Raw genomic sequence first — 21,058 nt, 5'->3', positions numbered from 1 at the left:
AGGATAGGACTGTTCGATTATGGCCCGGACGTTCCATAAAATGCTGAATGCACGCGGCTTTTTTGGAGTTTTATTTTTTTCACATGGTATCGAATATCGCAATACTTTTTTAGATCAATCAAAATGTTGGTATCGTGACAACTCTAAATGGACATTTATCCAAGAGAGCTCCACTGATCACATCAGATGCCTCACCACCTGTAGTGGATAAGAGATCCGAATGACCAGCCATGATGAAAAAGGGACAGAACCAATTATTATTTGCATGCCCAATCAGTAAATGGAAATTCCCTTGCCTTGCTAGACTAAAATTGGTATCCTGAGGGCCAAAGAACTGCCAGAGACTGGAAGACTGGTTTACAGCCAACGAATTTAAAGTGCTTAACTTCCAATAATATACTGATCAATAAAGACAACCTGGATTTCATAAATTCCCCATTACAGTCTACACTTCAAATAATCAGCCACTTTACCAACAGCATTGTTCAATGACAGACATTTCCTTGGCCTGCAGACTAGAATACTGACATTTTCATCAATGTACGTGGAAGTAATACACTGCTCAAAAAAATAAAGGGAACACAAAAATAACACATCCTAGATCTGAGTTAATTAAATGTTCTTCTGAAATACTTTGTTCTTTACATAGTTGAATGTGCAGACAACAAAATCACACAAAAATAAAAAAATGGAAATCAAATTTTTCAACCCATGGAGGTCTGGATTTGGAGTCACACTCAAAATTAAAGTGGAAAAACACACTACAGGCTGATCCAACTTGATGTAATGTCCTTAAAACAAGTCAAAATAAGGCTCAGTAGTGTATGTGGCCTCCACGTGCCTGTATGACCTCCCTACAACGCCTGTGCATGCTCCTGATGAGGTGGCGGACGGTCTCCTGAGGGATCTCCTCCCAGACCTGGGCTAAAGCATATTCCAACTCCTGGACAGTCTGTGGCGCAACGTGACGTTGGTGGATAGAGCGAGACATGATGTCCCAGATGTGCTCAATTGGATTCACGTCTGGGGAACGGGTGGACCAGTCCATAGCATCAATGCCTTCATCTTGCAGGAACTGCTGACACACTACAGCCACATGAGGTCTAGCATTGTCTTGCATTAGGAGGAACCCAGGGCCAACCGCACCAGCATATGGTCTCACAAGGGGTCTGAGGATCTCATCTCAGTACCTAATGGCAGTCAGGCTACCTCTGGCGAGCACATGGAGCGCTGTGCAGCCCTCCAAAGAAATGCCACCCCACACCATTACTGACGCAATGCCAAACCGGTCATGCTGGAGGATGTTGCAGGCAGCAGAACGTTCTCCACGGCGTCTCCAGACTCTGTCACATGTGCTCAGTGTGAACCTGCTTTCATCTGTGAAGAGCACAGGGCGCCAGTGGCGAATTTGCCAATCTTGGTGTTCTCTGGCAAATGCCAAACGTCCTGCACGGTGTTGGGCTATAAACACAACCCCCACCTGTGGACGTCGGGCCCTCATATCACCCTCATGGAGTCTGTTTCTGACCGTTTGAGCAGACACATGCACATTTGTGGCCTGCTGGAGGTCATTTTGCAGGGCTCTGGCAGTGCTCCTCCTGTTCCTCCTTGCACAAAGGCAGAGGTAGCGGTCCTGCTGCTGGGTTGTTGCCCTCCTACGGCCTCCTCCACGTTTCCTGATGTACTGGCCTGTCTCCTGGTAGCGCCTCCATGCTCTGGACACTACGCTGACAGACACAGCAAACCTTCTTGCCACAGCTCGCATTGATGTGCCATCCTGGATAAGCTGCACTACCTGAGCCACTTTGTGTGGGTTGTAGACTCCGTCTCATGCTACCACTAGAGTGAAAGCACCGCCAGCATTCAAAAGTGACCAAAGCATCAGCCAGGAAGCATAGGAACTGAGAAGTAATCTGTGGTCACCACCTGCAGAACCACTCCTTTATTGGGGGTGTCTTGCTAATTGTATATAATTTCCACCTGTTGTCTATCCCATTTGCACAACAGCATGTGAAATTGATTGTCACTCAGTGTCGCTTCCTAAGTGGACAGTTTGATTTCACAGAAGTGTGATTGACTTGGAGTTACATTGTGTTGTTTAAGTGTTCCCTTTATTTTTTTGAGCAGTGTATATTGTACTTATGTTGAGGGACAAAAATAATTCTCTATCAGGGAATGCTCAAGTCAGCAAATGGCATCATATGCGATAGAATAGAGTACATCTTGGCAGTGTAAAAATACAAGCATTCACCCCCCTAAGCTAAACAGTCACATCCTAGACCTCATAAGAGTTCACCCACCCGACTTGCGCAAAATTCCTATTTCGTCTGCAGCGTTTATTTGCATTGGGAACATTCCTGATATATATGTCAAACATATCCTTACACCCCATTCACTGGAATGGGGTGAAAAGTGTGCCATCTGGCCTTATTCAGGCTGGTATATTCTTAGCATTTTGCAACTGTATAGAATCGTGCAGTCCACTGTACGATTCCATACAGAGGCATCCTAAGGAGAAAAAAAAAAAAACATACTGCATAGTATAGAGTTTTTTTTACAGCCCATGGGTAATGCACGGCACTAAAGTGGCATACCCTGTATATGTCAAGAAATGTTCCTAAAGTATATCGCAGATTGAAAATACAAACGCATTATGAATTGACCCTTACCTGCGGAATGTCCTAGAACTCTGCACTGCAGAGCTGCACTCAGTCAGGGTCATTTATGAAAAACTGGTGTTTCCATTCAGTTTTTTTTTTTTTTACTGACCCATAGTCTTCAATGGGGCCCATGTCCTGATTTTCACTGACAACTATAGGACATGTTTCATTTGTGTTGCTGAGCCATGGAATGGAAGAAAAGGGCCCCATAGAAGTGAATTGGGCACCATCTAATCCGCAAAAAAACGGATCCGCATTTTTGCGGACAGCATACGGCCGTCTGAATGAGCCCTAAATCTGCAATCTAAGTACAGAATTCTACATTTTTCAGTGTGGCAAACTGTCTATTCCATCTCGTGACTGCTCCAAGTACTGCTACATAGTAGCCCAAAGCAATGTAACTCTACTATAAAGGTTGCCTTCACATGCAGTGGAAAAATTTGCCAGAAAATACGCCCAAAAAAAAATAAAAAGATACAGCGTTAATAATGATGCTGCGGCTTTTCCAAAGCAGAATGTCTCTATTCATTTCAATGGGGGATGTGATCCGCACAGAAAGCCGCATCAAAAATCACAACCTAATCCGCAGAGTAAAAATCCGCCCCTTCGTAAAAACCCACACCTGCATAATTTCTGGTGGACTCTTCAGCCATGTGTGAAGGCACCCTGAAGGCATGATAAACACCCTGCTCACACAAAGTTCCACCTGGAAGAATCAGTTGGCAGCCTATAGCAGGGTAACCATAGGCAAAAGATCGTTGTTATAAAGGGAGTGCAGAATTATTAGGCAAGTTGTATTTTTGAGGATTAATTTTATTATTGAACAACCATGTTCTCAATGAACCCAAAAAACTCAATATCAAAGCTGAATATTTTTGGAAGTAGTTTTTAGTTTGTTTTTAGTTTTAGCTATTTTAGGGGGATATCTGTGTGTGCAGGTGACTATTACTGTGCATAATTATTAGGCAACTTAACAAAAAACAAATATATACCCATTTCAATTATTTATTTTTACCAGTGAAACCAATATAACATCTCAACATTCACAAATATACATTTCTGACATTCAAAAACAAAACAAAAACAAATCAGTGACCAATATAGCCACCTTTCTTTGCAAGGACACTCAAAAGCCTGCCATCCATGGATTCTGTCAGTGTTTTGATCTGTTCACCATCAACATTGCGTGCAGCAGCAACCACAGCCTCCCAGACACTGTTCAGAGAGGTGTACTGTTTTCCCTCCTTGTAAATCTTCAGATGTTCAGATCAGGTGAACAAGGAGGCCATGTCATTAGATTTTCTTCTTTTATACCCTTTCTTGCCAGTCACGCTGTGGAGTACTTGGACGCGTGTGATTGAGCATTGTCCTGCATAAAAATCATGTTTTTCTTGAAGGATGCAGACTTCTTCCTGTACCACTGCTTGAAGAAGGTGTCTTCCAGAAACTGGCAGTAGGACTGGGAGTTGAGCTTGACTCCATCCTCAACCCGAAAAGGCCCCACAAGCTCATCTTTGATGATACCAGCCCAAATCAGTACTCCACCTCCACCTTGCTGGCGTCTGAGTCGGACTGGAGCTCTCTGCCCTTTACCAATCCAGCCACGGGCCCATCCATCTGGCCCATCAAGACTCACTCTCATTTCATCAGTCCATAAAACCTTAGAAAAATCAGTCTTGAGATATTTCTTGGCCCAGTCTTGACGTTTCAGCTTGTGTGTCTTGTTCAGTGGTGGTCATCTTTCAGCCTTTCTTACTTACCTTGGCCATGTCTCTGAGTATTGCACACCTTGTGCTTTTGGGCACTCCAGTGATGTTGCAGCTCTGAAATATGGCCAAACTGGTGGCAAGTGGCATCTTGGCAGCTGCACGCTTGACTTTTCTCAGTTCATGGGCAGTTATTTTGTGCCTTGGTTTTTCCACACGCTTCTTGCGACCCTGTTGACTATTTTGAATGAAACGCTTGATTGTTCGATGATCACGCTTCAGAAGCTTTGCAATTTTAAGAGTGCTGCATCCCTCTGCAAGATATCTCACTATTTTTGACTTTTCTGAGCCTGTCAAGTCCTTCTTTTGACCCATTTTGCCAAAGGAAAGGAAGTTGCCTAATAATTATGCACACCTAATATAGGGTGTTGATGTCATTAGACCACACCCCTTCTCATTACAGAGATGCACATCACCTAATATGTTTAATTGGTAGTAGGCTTTCGAGCCTATACAGCTTGGAGTAAGACAACATGCATAAAGAGGATGATGTGGTCAAAATACTCATTTGCCTAATAATTCTGCACGCAGTGTAGTTTGTGCCCTGAATTGGAGATGGTATAAACAGATTCTTCGGCAAACTGTGCGGCATTACTTTATGTCTGCAGACTGATTTAACCCCTTCAGCCACCATTACATAACGGTATGTCACGATGGCTGAGGTAGCATATGGAGCTGGCTGCTGCAGTGAGCCTGCTCCATACGAGCTGGTGCTGGCTGTATAATAAACGGGCTGCAATGTAGGGGAATGGCGATCCCGCTGAGCCCTGTCATTTAAGCTCTCAGATGCCTCGTTCAACAATGATCACAGCATCTGTGAGGTAAGGCAGGTAAGGTGAGGTATGCGGTTGTCTCTGCCTTCCAATTGCAGTGAAATCAAAAAAGGGCTCAGATCGGTTACCATGGAAGCCTGGATGCTTCTGAAGCTTCCCAAGCCTGTCATGGTAAGCTCCCTGCTCAAAAGATCCCAGGTTCTAGCCCCCTAAGGGAGATGGAGAAATAATAATAATAATAATAATAATAATAAAAATGTTTAAAATCATCCCTTTCCTAATGTTACATATAAAAATACACATACAATAAATAAAAATCGCTGCAACCAAAAATGTTTGAACTATGGCTGTCATAAAATGGCAATGCAAAGAACCTTGATTTTTTTCAAAGGATTTAAGATGTATTAATATTGAGCTGCAAAATAAGGACATCATATCATTTTTTTAGTGCACAGTGAATACCATGACGACTAAACCCCAAAAACCTTGGTGGAATTGTAGGGGTTCCCCAAAATCCCCCCCCCCCCCCCCATTTTCCAATAAAAGACATTGTAAATTGAAGTGTACCAACCGTTTTATATTTATTTGTGTAATGTATAGGGTCAGTGCTACTGACCATTTTTGTAACATATAGAAATGTATGATTTCAGTAATTAAAGTAAGACAATTAGCTGTAAAGTGGCCCATTTTGAGCCTTAGCAACGTTCCTGTCTCCTGCTTACATATAACAGTCAGTGTTGAGCAAGTCTCCACAGTTATGTAAACAGAAGACAGAGGAGCGTTGCCAAGGCTCAAAATGGGCCACTTCAGAGCTAATTGTCTAATAAAAATGTACAATTTCAGTAATTAAAGTATATTACAAAAATAGTCAGCATCACTGCCCCTATACATGACAAATTCAAATAAAACGGCAATTACACTTTAAATGGTGTCCTTAAAAAAAATAAGCCCTCACATGGCTATATGAAAGGAAATGTAAAAAATAGTTATGCCATTGGAATGTGGGGAGGAATTTTTTTTTAATGCAAAACCAAAAATGGGCCGAGTATCTAAGGGGTTAAACTATGAAGCTACATTGCAGTGTAAGGCCACGTGTGCTTTTGACCTGTACCTCATTTCCCTGGCTGGTGTAGATTTCAGTCTTTTTCCATACCAGAAAACTGGCATATCTGTATGACAAATGTGGCTCTGCATAACTTTATTAACCTTTCACTGCCAGGGGTATTTGGACATTTTGCACATCTGGTAGCCAGGGCAATTTCCATACATGTACATTTGACATGTACAAATAAAGCCTAAACTGTGAAATAAAAATCATACTAGCACATTGTCAAAATGCTACCTCCATGCAACTTTATGTCAAAATGTAATTTTTAATAAAAACTGTATAAAAGTTGAGGGTAAAAGTGTGACCCAAGCAGAAAGTTATATGAACCACACTTCCTAAAAATAAAGGTTCAACGTGTGTAGAGTTCACACATACCATTTAGGCCTAAATTTACATGCACATATCTTTATAAAGTCACCAGAATGGAAGAGATTAAAAATCAGAAGTTTTAAAAAAAGATATAAGCTATAAAAGAAAGTGCACCCTCAAAACCTATATATTTCCTGGGGCCTTCCGCTCATTCTTAAAGGTGTTATTTGCCAGCCCACAAGCATAGGTTTATACTTTAGGATTTTGGTCTTCATCTTTTCTGCTGCATAGAGGTACAAAGGCAGGGGTGTCCATTATCGCCTCTTTTCAACTTGGAAATAGGGCTCCTGGCTCGTTTTCTTGAGCAACATAAAAGGTATTAGACTGAAAAATAAATCCCTGTCCACCACCTTATTTGCTGATGATATCAGATTGTTCATGTCAGATGTGCAAGGGGACCTCGGGAAGACGCTTCAGGCACGGTCTGATTTTGGCACTCTCTCAGGCTTCAAAATTAACATGCCTAAGTGCGCTATCTTATACTTAGACCCAAAAAGCCATGGACTGAGTCAAGACTTCCCATACATGCGGATTCCAGTGGCTACTTATCACATTCTCTATTTGGGTATTAGGATTGCTCGTACACATGATCAATTATATAGGCTAAACTTCCTCCCCATTATCTCTAAAATTCTTTAAGATCTGAACCTGAAATGATGTGTATATCCAAACTATTATACCCCCTCCAGACTATCCCTCTGCTACTGCATCACTCAGATGTTATAAAACTGAAAAAGGCAACAACATCTTTTATTTGGCAAGGCAAAAGACCTTGAATATCACTGCTAAAACGGTTGGCCCCTGTTAGGGAAGGGGGTTTGAACCTCCCTACTGTACACACTTATAATCTGACCTGTTTGTTCAGACATGCAATTGATTGGGTCAAGAGATAGAGTTGTTCTTCCTTTTATGACCTGGAGTCCGATCTATCCCCTGGGACCTTTGTGTTCCCTTATTTACTCTCTCTCCCAGGATACTTCCACTCTTACTTTTGAGAGACACCATTCTTACCTGGTAGGTCATCCGAAAGAAACGTATTTGGAAACCCTAACGTATAATCTATTTGCCTCTTAGGAGTCATCCAGAATTTTGGCAAGGCATGCACAGTGCTCCATTTGCTCAATGGAGAGAGTCCAGGTGGCTCATCATCTTATGCATCCACAGTTGCATAGGTGGTATACTACAGATGAACTGACTGATATACAAGTTAAGTCACACTAACTAGCTTCAGCTCCTACAGATCAGATCTGCTTGACGTTAGTTGAGAGGTAGTTTATAATGACAAGGACTTATTACTAGCGTTACACTCTGCTAACGTCTCAGTCTTTGGGATATATTCTATTCTTAGAAAATAATTTGCCCATAATTCCACATCCTTTTCCAAAGGGTGGGCTGTTCAATTGGGAATAGATGATGTGGGTTCCAAAATCTTGAAAGGATGGAAACTAGTCTGGAGGCAATTCACGTGCGAGTTTTGGAGGGATGTACAATATCGTATTATGCATAGGGCAATTTATGCATTTGATGTTCCTCAGCTGCTAGAACAGAAAGACTTTCTAGATGCCCAAAGTGTGATAAGACCATGGTCTATGGCAGGGATCAGCAACCTTTGGCACTCCAGCTGCTGTGAAACTACAACTCCCAGCATGCAAACCTCACTCGACTGTTCTTGTAACTCCCACAGAAGAGACAGGAGGATTCTGGGAGTTGTAGTTTCCCAACAGCTGGAGTGCTGGAGGTTGCTGATCCCTGGTCTATGAGATTGTGAAAGAATATGAGTTTTCTGGACCCAAGTCTGCTAGATAACAGATATGGGTCTTCGGGTTCCCCCGACCTCCCGCACTGGTGATGGGGCAGCTCAGAAAATGCAGCATCTTCCTCACCTCTTCCCTACAGCTTTTTCTATTAGCTAAACATTACTTTTTACAATTGTGGTTACAGTCCACTAGTGTATACAACAGTCTGTTTTTAAAAACACTGAAACAAAGACCATACTGCCATTATCCACAAATTCATTAAAAAAAAAGGTATACTGTACATGGCAAATACACGTCATATTACCTAATTATACCTTTTCTGAGTTCACAGCATACAATGTATAAAATTATAATTCATACACATAACCACCGTGACTAAGCAAAAATTGGATGAAAATTCAAATTACCAACAAAAATGCATACTTTAGTAGAGTCCTTATAAAAATAAAATCTAGGTCTTCAAAAAAAATGCAAGATGTGACATACCACACATCTACACTCACTGCTACCTGTGCTAAAGGAATACCAAAAGTGCAGGAAAGGGCCAACCAACTTTTGCATGCAATCTGGAATATCTCACGTCGTGCAGCAGCTAGAGGTATCAATCTAATATTCAGGACTAGGGCTGAAACGATTACCCGATTGAATCGAGTAATACGACCAAATAATGATGCGTTTGTGTCATATGTCCACGGAGCGCAAGTAAAGCGCTTGCTATTAATCACCGCTCCGTGATCACCCGCCGGCCCACACTGCACTTTCCTCCTGACACATCGTCAGGACTAGGGCTGAAATGATTCATCGATTTAATCGATGTAATCGAGGCAAAAAAATCCTCGCAGTTTTTCTGCATCGAGGATTCGTTTAAATCACATGACCACGGAGCGGGAGTGAAATGAAGCTTCTCACTCACCGCTCCACAGCCTCCCGTCGGCACCGCGCTGCAGGACCTTGCGTTCACACATCGTCAGCACAGTGGCTGACGCTGTGTGTGACGTCAGGTCCCCAGTGCATGCTGAGATGAAGACGCGTCTCCTGCGGACTCCGTTTGTCGGCGCACTCTGCACTGAAAGATAAGTATAAAGTTAGCAGAGGCGGCGGGCGGTAAATGGCGGCACCTGTGATTTGGCATGGGCTGGGGAAAACGGGGGCACCTGTGATTTGGCAGGGGAAATGGGGGCAGCTGTGGTTTGCCATGTATAAAGTTATTGGCGGGGGGCACCTGTGATTTGGCATGTATAACGTTAGAGGGGTTAATGGGAGAACCTATAATTTTCCATGTATAAAAAGTATTGGGGGGGGGAGAAGAGGGGTTAATGGGGGCACCTGTGATTAGGCACTCGGAGGGTTGATCTGGGGGAGTGGGGGACATGGTGGGTGGCATGGAGGCACTGGGAAAGGGGGACATTAAGGCAATCTGGATGGAGGGGCTGATGGCAGTGCCATCATGGGGGCACTAGGGGACATGGCATGGAGGGGCTGCTGAACTGATGGCACTGGGAAAGGGGGACATTTTTATAAAGTAATACATTATTTTAAGAAGGTTTTTCTTATTAGATTACTCGATTAATCGTAAGAAATAATCAATAGAATACTCGATTACTTAAATAATCGTTTACTGCAGCCCTAGTCAGGACATAGTGCACAATATGATCTGACGCTGTGCGACGTCAGTGCAGCGCATGAAGATGGAAAAGTTGTGGAGCAGCACCCCTACAGGAGAAGTATTTTATTTCACTGGGGCTGGAGACATGGCTAGGAGTGGGAGATGGTGGCACTGGGGGGGCAAGCTGGTAGCACTGAAAAACGTTCTTTTAATTACTCTTTTGTTATTAGAGGACTCTATTAATCGTTGGATTAATCGATAGAATACTCGATTACAAAAATAGTCGATAGCTGCAGCCCTAAAAAGACAATACAGAAAAAGATACAGCGTTTAAAAATCAGGTGTGGAGTGAGAGCAAGTACATGCAGCTCTCATCGAGATCCATTTCAAATGGTAGTAACACGATAGATGTGATCCTCATCCTGCTTCAAAGCTTAAATCATCAGCTTTAAAACAAGCTCTGGATAATATATCTTAGCCACTACACAGCCCGAGACCCAGTTATCGGTAGCAAGGACATATGAGTAATGTCCCGGACTACTGAAGTGCCACCCTGCAAGAATGTAAAGGGTTAAGTTGGTATACACTGACCTGTTGCAGGATGCTATCCAGGGAATCCTTATCCTGCACAGACAGACCATCCTTCTGCAGGCGCAGAATAAGTTCGGGCTTCTTGTATGGTTTGAGAGCCAATAAGTGCATGACCCTATCTTTGAAGGGTCGCTGAGTTACAACGTTGGTGCTTTTCTTTATTGCGCTGGCCATGTTGACTGGTGTTGGCTTCTTTCGAGATAAGAAAGCATCTGGAACCCCTGGGGCAGGTTTTCGGACTTGAACCTTTTTGCCTGTAAGGATAAAAAAACAAAACAAAAACATTCAAATAAAACCCATGGAAGTGTGGACAACATCTCAATAGGGATGGGGTGGGCCATGAAGATCACATGATTGGCAAATGGGACATTTGGAGGTAATTGTAGACTCTTACAGGTCACATGACTGTCCAAGAGAAGGGGGTGTGACAGCCAAAATTGAAAACAGAGTTCGAGTGACAAATGTATTTCTTTCTTTAGAGCTTACCAGACAACTCCTAATGCACATCTACTAGTCAGCCATAACATTAAACCCACCTACTCAATATTGCAAAGGTCCCCGTTGAGCTGCCAAAACAGCTCTGACCAGATGAGGCATGGATTTCACAAAAGTCTGAACGTGCCATGTGGTATCTGGTACAAACACTATCAGCAGATCCTGTAAAATTGTAAGGTTTGGTCCCCATTGATTATTTTTCTTTTTATAAAACATCCCACAGGTGCTCAATTGGATTAAAATATGATGCATATGGAGGCCAAGTTAAGACCTTGAACGTTTGTGGTCACGTTCCTTAAACCATGCCTAAATAATGTTTCCAATGTGGCAGAACAAATTATCCTGCTGAAAGATGCCACTGCCATTATAGAATGCCATTGTCATAAAGGTGTGTACCCGCTCTGCAGCAATGTTTAGATGCCGGATATTCTCATGTGGTATGTCATTCCAAGCTCTTTCAACTTGGACTCTTAGTTTATCTAGGGTGGTTGTTGGCCGCTGTGCATGGGAGATCCGTTGCCTCATCCAGTGGCAGACATTCCACATGGGGGAGAGATCTGGTGATCGAGCTGGCCAGGGGAGCTGCTGGAGAACCTAAAAGAATACTTTGTGTAGTGTGGGCATTAACTTGTTGGAACGCCATATCTCCCAGGTCAAAAAAGGCATTAGTTAAAGAACATCCTGGATATTCTGAAGGTTGGTCAGTGTTCCCTCAACGAATATCAGACAAAACCGCAATGATGGCTAATCGTGCCCCACACCATCACACCTAGTGCTGGTCCTGTGTCTCTACACTATGCATGATGGCAGTAGGTGCTCTCCAGACCTGATGCGACCACCAACGTTAATGTTCAGTGATGAAAGCAGGTTCTGCTGTGTTACCAATGACTGCTGCATCAGAGTCTGCAAGTGGCAGGAGTGTGCCTACTGCCATCATACATAGTGTGGAGACACACAGGTCTAACACCAGGTGTTATAGTGTGTGGCACCAGCTACCACTTCTGTTCACATCCAGCATTCATGAAGGGAACACTGATCAGCCTTCAGTATGTCCAGAACATTGTGGAACCAGTCCTACTGCTTTTTTCACTGTTAGGAGACGTGGTGTTGCAACAGGATAACAGCCGCACAAAACCCAACCTGCCTGCACTACACACAGTGGTCTTCAGGAGTTCCCTTGGCCAACTCATCAGATCAGATCTCTCCACCATTGAGAATATCTGAAAATGGATGGGGCGATGGATCTCCCATGGCTTAACTATGGGGGCACAGAAGGCTATCATGCATATATAACTGTACTAACCCTGTGCTGTCTGCCTACCGAACTGAAGGTACGCTGCCAGCCAAGATATTGCCTTGTCCACTGACGACCACTCTGCCTGTCCCCTTTGGTGCCACCAAATAGCGTCTTCTGACCCGCCTGGGTCAGCTGTCACTGAATGGAGACTCCTATTGGTAGCAACCTGGTTGTTCCACCGCAGCAGAGACCCGCTCCTGTCATAGCGACGAAAGGGTGAAATTCCAGGGAGGTCACTTGGATAACGCCCTTAGAAGTAACCTTAAGCTTAATGCATTCAGTGACATAGTGGGTTCACACTGCATTGCAGTTGCACTAGTTTTTAGAACTGCCCTTGAATCCTGAAGTTGTAACATATGCCATAAGGAGACACCGGAACACACCTGAAGTTAAAAAGAGCACATCAACATATGGGTTTATTCTTCTTTAGAGAAGATGAATTCCTGCCATTGTCAGAATACAGTCTAGAAATTCTTTAGTGTCAAGCCTGATATGAAAGACCTAGGATCAGATAATTGTGATTAAAGGGGTTTTCAGAGATTTTTCAGAGATACTTTCAGTAGTGCCATGGCCTTCTCACTAGTTTCCCTAGGCCGAGTGACGACACGTTCATCGGTCACATGGTCTAGGGCGCAGCTCAGACCCATTGAAGTGAATGATGCTGAGCTGCGATAGCACAGCCGCTATACAATGTTTTAATTTGCAAGCACAGAGAAGGCGGCGGCGCTCACAGGCCTTCTCAAACAGTTTATCGGCAGGGGTATGGGTGTCGGAGCCAGGGCTGTGGAGTCGGTAGATAAATGCTCCGACTTCTCAGTTTTTGGTACTTGCGACTCCCCGACTCAGACTCCTCTGTATTTAAATATGCAAATGTATTTTATACATTCCTTGAAGGAAAGAAAGGCAACATACATGTCATTACCACAGAACTACTGGCTAGGAAGCCAACAGTCTACTGTATTGAACAGTTTAAGGCTAAGTTCACACGGGCGAGATTTCCGTGCGGATGCAATGCGTGAGGTGAACGCATTGCACCCGCACCCATTCATTTCTATGGGGCTGTGCACATGAGCGGTGATTTTCACGCATCACTTATGCGTTGCGTGAAAATCGCAGCATGCTCTATATTGTGCGTTTATCACGCAACGCAGGCCATAGAAGTGAATGGGGCTGAGTGAAAATCACAAGCATCCGCAATCAAGTGCGGATGCGGTGCGATTTTCACGCATGGTTGCTAAGATGACAGTCTATTCACTGTATTATTTTCCCTTATAACATGGTTATAAGGGAAAATAATAGCATTCTTTAATATAGAATGCTTAGTAGGTGGTCAATTGAGGGTTAAAAAAAAAAAAAAAAAAATTAAAATTAACTCACCACCTCCTCTTGATCGCGTAGTTGCCGGTCTCTTTACTTCTTTAATCATGAGCTGCCGGCTAAAGGACCCGTGGTGACATCACATGGTCCAATCACATGGCCCATCACCGTGGTGATGGGCCATATGATTGGACCATGTGATGTGACGTCACCACAGGACCTTTAGCCGGCAGCTCATGATTAAAGAAGGAGATCGGCAACTACGCGATCAAGAGGAGGAGGAGAGTTAATTATTTTTTTAACCCTCAATTGACCACCTACTAAGCATTCTGTATTAAAGAATGCTATTATTTTCCCTTATAACCATGTTATAAGGGAAAATAATTACATCTACACAACACCGAACCCAAACCTGAACTTCTGTGAAGAAGTTCAGGTCTGGGTACCACAGTCCGTTTTTTATCACGCGCGTGCAAAACGCATTGCACCCACGCAGTCAAAACTGACTGCAATTGGGTACCTACTCGTGCGGGTTTGCCGCAATACACCCGGGACGCATCCTGAACAGATCTGTCGCGCCCGTGTGAACCCAGCCTAAGCAAAAGACAAACACAATGAAAACAAAGTTTTTTTATTTTTTTATCAAGTGGCTGGATAGTAGCAGCAGGCATAAACATCAGGAACAGGAACTTTACCAGTTCAAAAATGGTGCTGCCTTCTCCTTTGTGTGCTGATCTTCTGCTGAAGATAGGGCAGTGGGAGGATCCAGGAAGGGGCATTTATTTTAAAACATGATTTCCCTAGTAGAATCCCATAGTCATGTTTAAAGTTTAAGCTAACAATCTGAGTTTACAAGTTTTTATAGCCTTAGCTGAATGACAGCAGTTTTTCAAATGGTTTACAGCTTCAGTCTTGAACTATTGACTATCCATTCCCTTCACTTATACAAGTGTCTAGTCCTGCAAAAAACATTTAATCAGTTATCAGTGAGAGGCTAGGTTAACCATGGGCGTTGCGTTCCCTGTAACAGCGGAACACAACACAATGGAAAGTATAAGTATTGCCGCTCCTTAACTGTGCGTTGGGTGCCATATAGTGAAGCATATGAAAAGCATGCTTCTTCATGGTCACTTAACGTGTTCGTTTTGCGGTAACGTGACGCACTGCATGCATTGGCCTTTATTCTTACAGTAGAGAAGTAATTAAAGGGAATATGTCACCTGCTTTTAGCATTTTAAGCTTTCAACATTGCCATGTTCAATAAAGTACCTTATTACCTGCAGTGGACTTCTTACTTTATTTCGTTGTCATTTTGATAAAAAAAAAATCTTTTTCTGATATGCTAATGAAGCTCCAAGGTGCCCAGAGGGGCGTTTTTTTTCCTCTCTGGAGCCCAGTTACGCCCCCCTGCAGTGCCCAACCCGCCTTAATTTGAAGCCCAAGAACGCCTCCTGATCCTGAAATAACCTCCCACAGCCCCGGCAAACGGTTCCGCCCCCTCTCCACGTCATCTTCTACCTTCAAGAAATGCCCTGTTCTTCTTCCTGTCAGTCGCCAGAAATCTCGCGCAGGTGCACCTCAAAAGTCTCACTGGGCATGCGCCGAGCCCAGTGACGTAATCTGAGAGCTGTTTCCTCAGGAGCTTGAAGATCGTGCAGGCGGTACTGCGCCTGCGCGAGATTTCTGGTGGCCGACAGGAAGAACGGGGCATTTCTTGAAGGTAGAAGATGACGTGGCGAGTGGGCGGAACCATTTGCCGGGGCTGTGGGAGGTTATTTCAGGTTCAGGAGGCGTTCTTGGGCTTCAAATTAAGGCGGGCTGGGCACTGGGCTCCAGAGAGGGAAAAAAAAAAAAAACGCCCCTCTGGACACCTTGGAGCGTCATTAGCATATCAGAAAAAGAGTTTTTTTTATCAAAATGACAAAAAACGAAATAAATTAAGAAGACCACTGCAGGAAATAAGGTACTTTATTGAACATGGCAATGTTGAAAGCTTAAAATGCTAAAAGCTGGTGACAAATTCCCTTTAATTATAACTTTTTGTGAATTGGGACATTTAAACTTGCATTTTTTTTTTTATTCCAATTTAAATTTAGTAGGAGTCGGTTCATTTTTGCCGACTCCAGGTACCCAAAATTGCCTCTGACTCAGACTCCACAGCCCTGGTCTCTAGTCCTGCAAAAAAACATATTTACTTCATCAGTTATCAGTGAGAGGCTAGGTTAACCATGGGCGTTGCGTTCCCAGTAACAGCGGAACACAACACAATGGAAAATATAAGTATTGCCGCTCCTTAACTTTGCGTTGCGTGCCATATAGTGAGCATATGAAAAGCATGCTTCTTCACGGTCACTTAACGTGTTTGTTTCGCGGTAACGTGATGCACTCCATGCATTGGCCTTTATTCTTAAAGTAAAGAAGTAATTAATTATAACTTTTTGTGAATTAGAACATTTAAACTTGCTTTTTTTTTATTTCAATAAAAATTTTGTAGGAGTCGGGGTATTTTTGCCGACTCCAACTCCAGGTACCCAAAATTGCCTCCGACTCCTCGACTCAGACTCCACAGCCCTGGTCGGACCCTCACTGATCAGATACTGATGACCAATCCAGAGCATAGGTCATCAGTATTAAAATCTTGAAAAACCCTTCTAAGGCCAAAAAACAATGCCTTGATTTACAGAGTACACTTAAAGTGGTTATCCCATCTTAGACAATGGGGGCATATCACTAGGATATGCCCCCATTGTCTGATAGGTGCGAGTCTCAGAGGTGGGACTCGCACCTACAAGGAGAACGGAGCCGGGGAGAGTTGTGGCTGGGTTTCCCGGGGTCCGTCCACCACCAGGCGCAGCTCCCCGCCTCTCCCATTGAAGTGAATGGAAGCGCAGCGCGCATGTGCGGCCACCGCTCCCATTCATTTCTATGGGGCCGACGGAAATAGCCGAGCCAGCGCTCGGCTATTTTCGGCAGCTCCATAAAAATGATTGGAGGGCGGCCGCGCATGAGCAGTGCGCCCTCCTCAACTTTCTCCGCTCTCCTTGTAGGTGCGGGTCCCAGAGGTGGGACCTGCACCTATCAGACAATGGGGGCATATCCTAGCGATATGCCCCCATGTTCTAAGATGGGATAACCTCTTTAATATAAGCAAAAAGAAGGACTTCATGTAATACAACTACTGTGTAATTACTACATGTTCACTCCCGGACAAGCAGCTTGGTAACCATCCAGTTCCCTGGGGCCAAGAAATGTAGCATAGTTGAGTACTATGCACAGCACAAATGTAGGCAAAGAGCCAAGCAGCACAGTTCAGTGATGTCATCTGGCATGTGCAGAGCTTGCTCAGATACTTGTGGGGTGAGGTCACACTACTAGAATCTAGGCCAGTTGAATACTCAGTCCCATAAACATGACAGAGGTGGTGAGCTCATCTAGCCATGTGTATAACACAAGTTTAGGGATTGTGACAAGATCACATTAACATTTATTCTTCACATAAGGAGGTTTATAACTATGGATGGAGAGAAATGCCTTCAGCAAAGTCTACTTTTAGCCGAGTCTGAAGGCACTATGCCAGGTATTGGCTGCAGTGTGTAAAGAACACTTCCACTGTACAATAAAACCACTGAATATGTTCTCCAGAAAAATAAATCTGGCTTCCCCATCTGGGTGTCATGGATGCCTGGATTATGCTTCCTGTCCAAATCTGCATTGGACAAAGCAACGTATAGTAGAGAAGTTACTGTTTTGCATAGTGTGAACTCGGCACATAGTTCCACTGAAAGAAAATCTTAATTCTACAAAATATATTGTACCATGCGATTTCCAAACCTCAAGGCAACATGTGGGGAAGGTCTTTTTCTGTAAAATAGAAGCAGGTTACAGAGCACTTGCCCTTGAATTTTGTTGTAGAAGCATTTGATTGGCCAGGATAGGCGAGACACCTGTAGTCAAACCCCCACTGATCACAAAGTAAAGGCATACCCTAGCAATCTCCCATAACTTTCTAAAATGGGAAATCCTCTTTAAGAGACCATACAATTAGGCAAGTAAGAAACAAAGTGGTAACAACCGCCATACCTCCATACCGACCACCCATTTTTATGACTATGGCACTTCTACTTTTGTTCTCCTCCTCGGCTTGGGCCATGCTCTGTCGTGCCTTCTGATAGGAATCGTCTGTAGCGCACACTGTGATTTTATCCTGGATGCTGCCCAGACAGTCAAGCTTTACATTTCCATTGCTAAAGGGAGTAAAAAAATAAATAAAAAAAAATAAGGTCTGAGGCTCAGTTTAAACGTCAAGCAGCATCTGAGGCATCAGGTCAAGTACATCTGTACCAGCACCACATTAATGGCATGCAAAAACCTTTCTTCCTTGAGAAAGTCCCAGTATAGAGATGAAATGACATTTGGACACGTGGTGTTGAATAAACTAGGAGGACGTTTGAAATATTGAAGTCTACATGATGTTGCCTTACTGGAATATTGGACAAAAATGAGGATAATTGTTTCTTAAACCTGCCTATTCATTCTACCGCAGCAACGGAGCAGTACAAACATGACGTTAATTTTAAAAACTGTGAAATAGGTTATAAAAAGGGCTTTCTGCTGACAAAGCTTAACTGTTCACTGAAAATACTCAGATCACAAAAGCAAATGAGCGACTTGGGAGTATCAATGCGGTGGGCCACATATTTCCCATCTGATGCGTGCTTACAGCTTAAACTGAAGAGAAAGTTATTTCTGTAAGACACGGGGGGTTAGAAGACTCCCAAGTGCAGATCCAGGTAAACAAGTTGTTAGCAACATCAATGAGCACTGTGGGACCTTCCATGAATCCACGCAAGGGGCACAGAGCATGCCATAAGGCCCACCAAATGGAGCTGCAACAATACTAAGAGGACCTGACCTCACTTAACCCAGTGAGTGCTGCCAATTAAAAAAAAAAGTTTACATTCCCTTTGTTGAAACTGTAACCAAGGTTTTCCAGCCCCCAAATGCTGCTCAGTTCTCAGAGCCCAATGTCAATGTAAACCAACTCCAGGAGCAGACTAGTCACCATTACTATACCTACCCACACTGAGCTTCCAAAAAAAGTGAGCATGAAAGAACTGTGGACAATATATAGTGCGTTCCCCTACTGAATCTCTAAGCGACAGTCATTTAGGACATCACATTTGCCATTTAAATGGTTATCTGGTTTCAGGAGGAAAACTTACAATACAGAGTCCACTTGCAATGAAGAAATGATCTTTACTTACTTAGCAGATCCTGCAACAATATTCCAGTTCTCCCAGTTGGGATTGGTTTACCTGGCTGCAGTGGTGAAGTCACACAAACCAGCATCACCTACTAACGGATTCATACTTAACTACCACTATGGTCCTTCTAACTGGCTCCCGTTCCTCCATCTTCTGATCCCCAGCTTGTCTTCTTCTGGTCACCTGAGCTGCTGGAGCAAATGACTACTTTAGTGATGACATGTGGCTTAGGCAATAGCTGCACAGAAGACCATGTACATACCTAGGACGAAGATGGAGGAACAGGACCCAGTGGTCAGAACCTGCATGGAAGGGAGCAGGTACCTATGAATCTCCCAGAAGGGGATGCAGGCTACAGGCCTTCAGTTAATTATTTTTAGAAAACCCCTTTAAGGCCAATTTACATGAGTATGTTCAGTCTGGGAAACATGCTCCGTGTAATGCTGGCGTTTACTGGACCAAAATCAAAGCATCATAATTTATGATGCTGAGAGTTCCTGCTCGACAGCCGGTCTCCTGTAATGTAATCAGGACATTATGCAAGCACAGTACAGCAGATCCACAGTCAGGAACTCACAGCATCATAAATCATAATGAGGCTGTGAGTTCAAGTCAGAGGACCAGTATTTGGTCTCATGGGAAATTAGTCTTAGAGGGAGTAATTAAAAAAATCCCAGGCCGAGAGCACATTTCCAGATGCAATTCTACAATTATCTCTTTAGAGCAGCAGCACTTCCGCAGAGTGAACAGGATGTGATAGTGGTCCTCTGCAAGTGTACGCACCAGTTGAAACCTCACAAATGACGAATTATTTAACCCCTTCAGGACGTTGAGGTTTTTCCGTTTTTAATCCACTGCATTCCCGGAGTAATAGCTTTATTTTTCCATTTGTTTTTGCAGAACAATTTGTATTTAATGCTCTAATGGCACAATTTACTGTTGCATAAGATGCAGTGGGAAGCTGGAAGACAAATGCAATTCTGCCACAGTTTTATTGGCTTTGCTTTTCCTGCGTTGCCTGTGTAGTAAAATTGACCTGCTACTCTTATATTCTCTAGGTCAATACCATTACAGCGATACCACAATCAGTTTTTCTTGTGTTTTAATAATGAAAAAAAAAATGACTTTTTTTTGCATTGCCATATTCTGACCACCATAATTATTTATAGTTCTGTCTACAGAGCTGTGTGTGAGATTTTTTTGAGACGATCTGTAGTTTTTATTGATATCATTTTGGAGGGTGACTTTTTGATCACTTTTATTTTAACATAAAAAGTAGCAATCTGGACTCTTCGGCCCTGATTAACAAGACCAGCGTGTGCTACAGTCTGCCCAGTCTGAGGAGGCATCTATCGTATTTTTTGCCCCATAAGACGCACTTATGGGGCGAAAACCGTACTGGAGGACCAGGAAGCGGTGAAGGCTCTGTACTCACCGCTCGTCAGCTGTGCAGTGGTTCCGCACAGCGTGAGGGCACTCTGTGACCTCATGCTGTGCGCACCAGTTCACAGCACAGCCGACAGCATGAGGAAGAGGATCGCGCTGGAGGAGATGAGCGGCGGCATCCAGGAGCAGGAGAGATAACGAGATTTTTGTATAACTTACCAGTAAAATCTCTTTCTCGCTCTTCATTGGGGGACACAGAGACCATGGGTATAGCTATGTCCTCTAGGTGGCGTTGACACTAGTAAAAGCTGTTAGCTCCTCCCCTGGCAGCTATACCCCCTCCAGCCTGGAGGGAGAGCTTCAGTTTGTGAGAAGCAGTAGGAGAAGCAAGTAAACCAACGAAACAATGTGGAACAGCAACAATGCCAAGAACCGATCCAGGTTCTAACCAGCAACAGCCACAACTGTGGCCGAACAACAATACTAGGTGGGTGCTGTGTCCCCCAATGAAGAGGGAGAAAAATTTTACTGGTAAGTTATACAAAAATCTTGTTTTCTCACACATATTCATTGGGGGACACAGAGACCATGGGACGTCCGAGAGCAGTCCAACAGAGAGGGAAAAACCACAGACCCCTGAAGCAAGGCCGTGCAGTCAACTAAGAACTG

At 43.7% G+C, this 21,058-nt stretch overlaps 1 protein-coding gene across 1 annotated transcript in view; it reads right to left on the bottom strand.

Moving 5' to 3' along the window:
* The window catches only part of ELL (elongation factor for RNA polymerase II), a 101,182-nt gene that overhangs the window by 29,977 nt on the left and 50,147 nt on the right, over positions 1–21,058 (bottom strand). The window contains exons 4-5 of the mRNA XM_040417637.1: positions 17,820–17,983; positions 10,631–10,884 (exon numbers count right to left, since the gene is read on the bottom strand). Coding sequence (XP_040273571.1) covers positions 10,631–10,884; positions 17,820–17,983 — 418 coding nt within the window. The remainder of the gene's footprint in view (positions 1–10,630; positions 10,885–17,819; positions 17,984–21,058) is intronic.

The sequence above is a fragment of the Bufo bufo genome, chromosome 2 (assembly GCF_905171765.1).
Source record: "Bufo bufo chromosome 2, aBufBuf1.1, whole genome shotgun sequence".
NCBI lineage: Eukaryota > Metazoa > Chordata > Amphibia > Anura > Bufonidae > Bufo > Bufo bufo.
The sequence above is the reverse complement of the archived record's forward strand: the minus strand, read 5'-3'. Positions and strand labels throughout refer to the sequence as shown.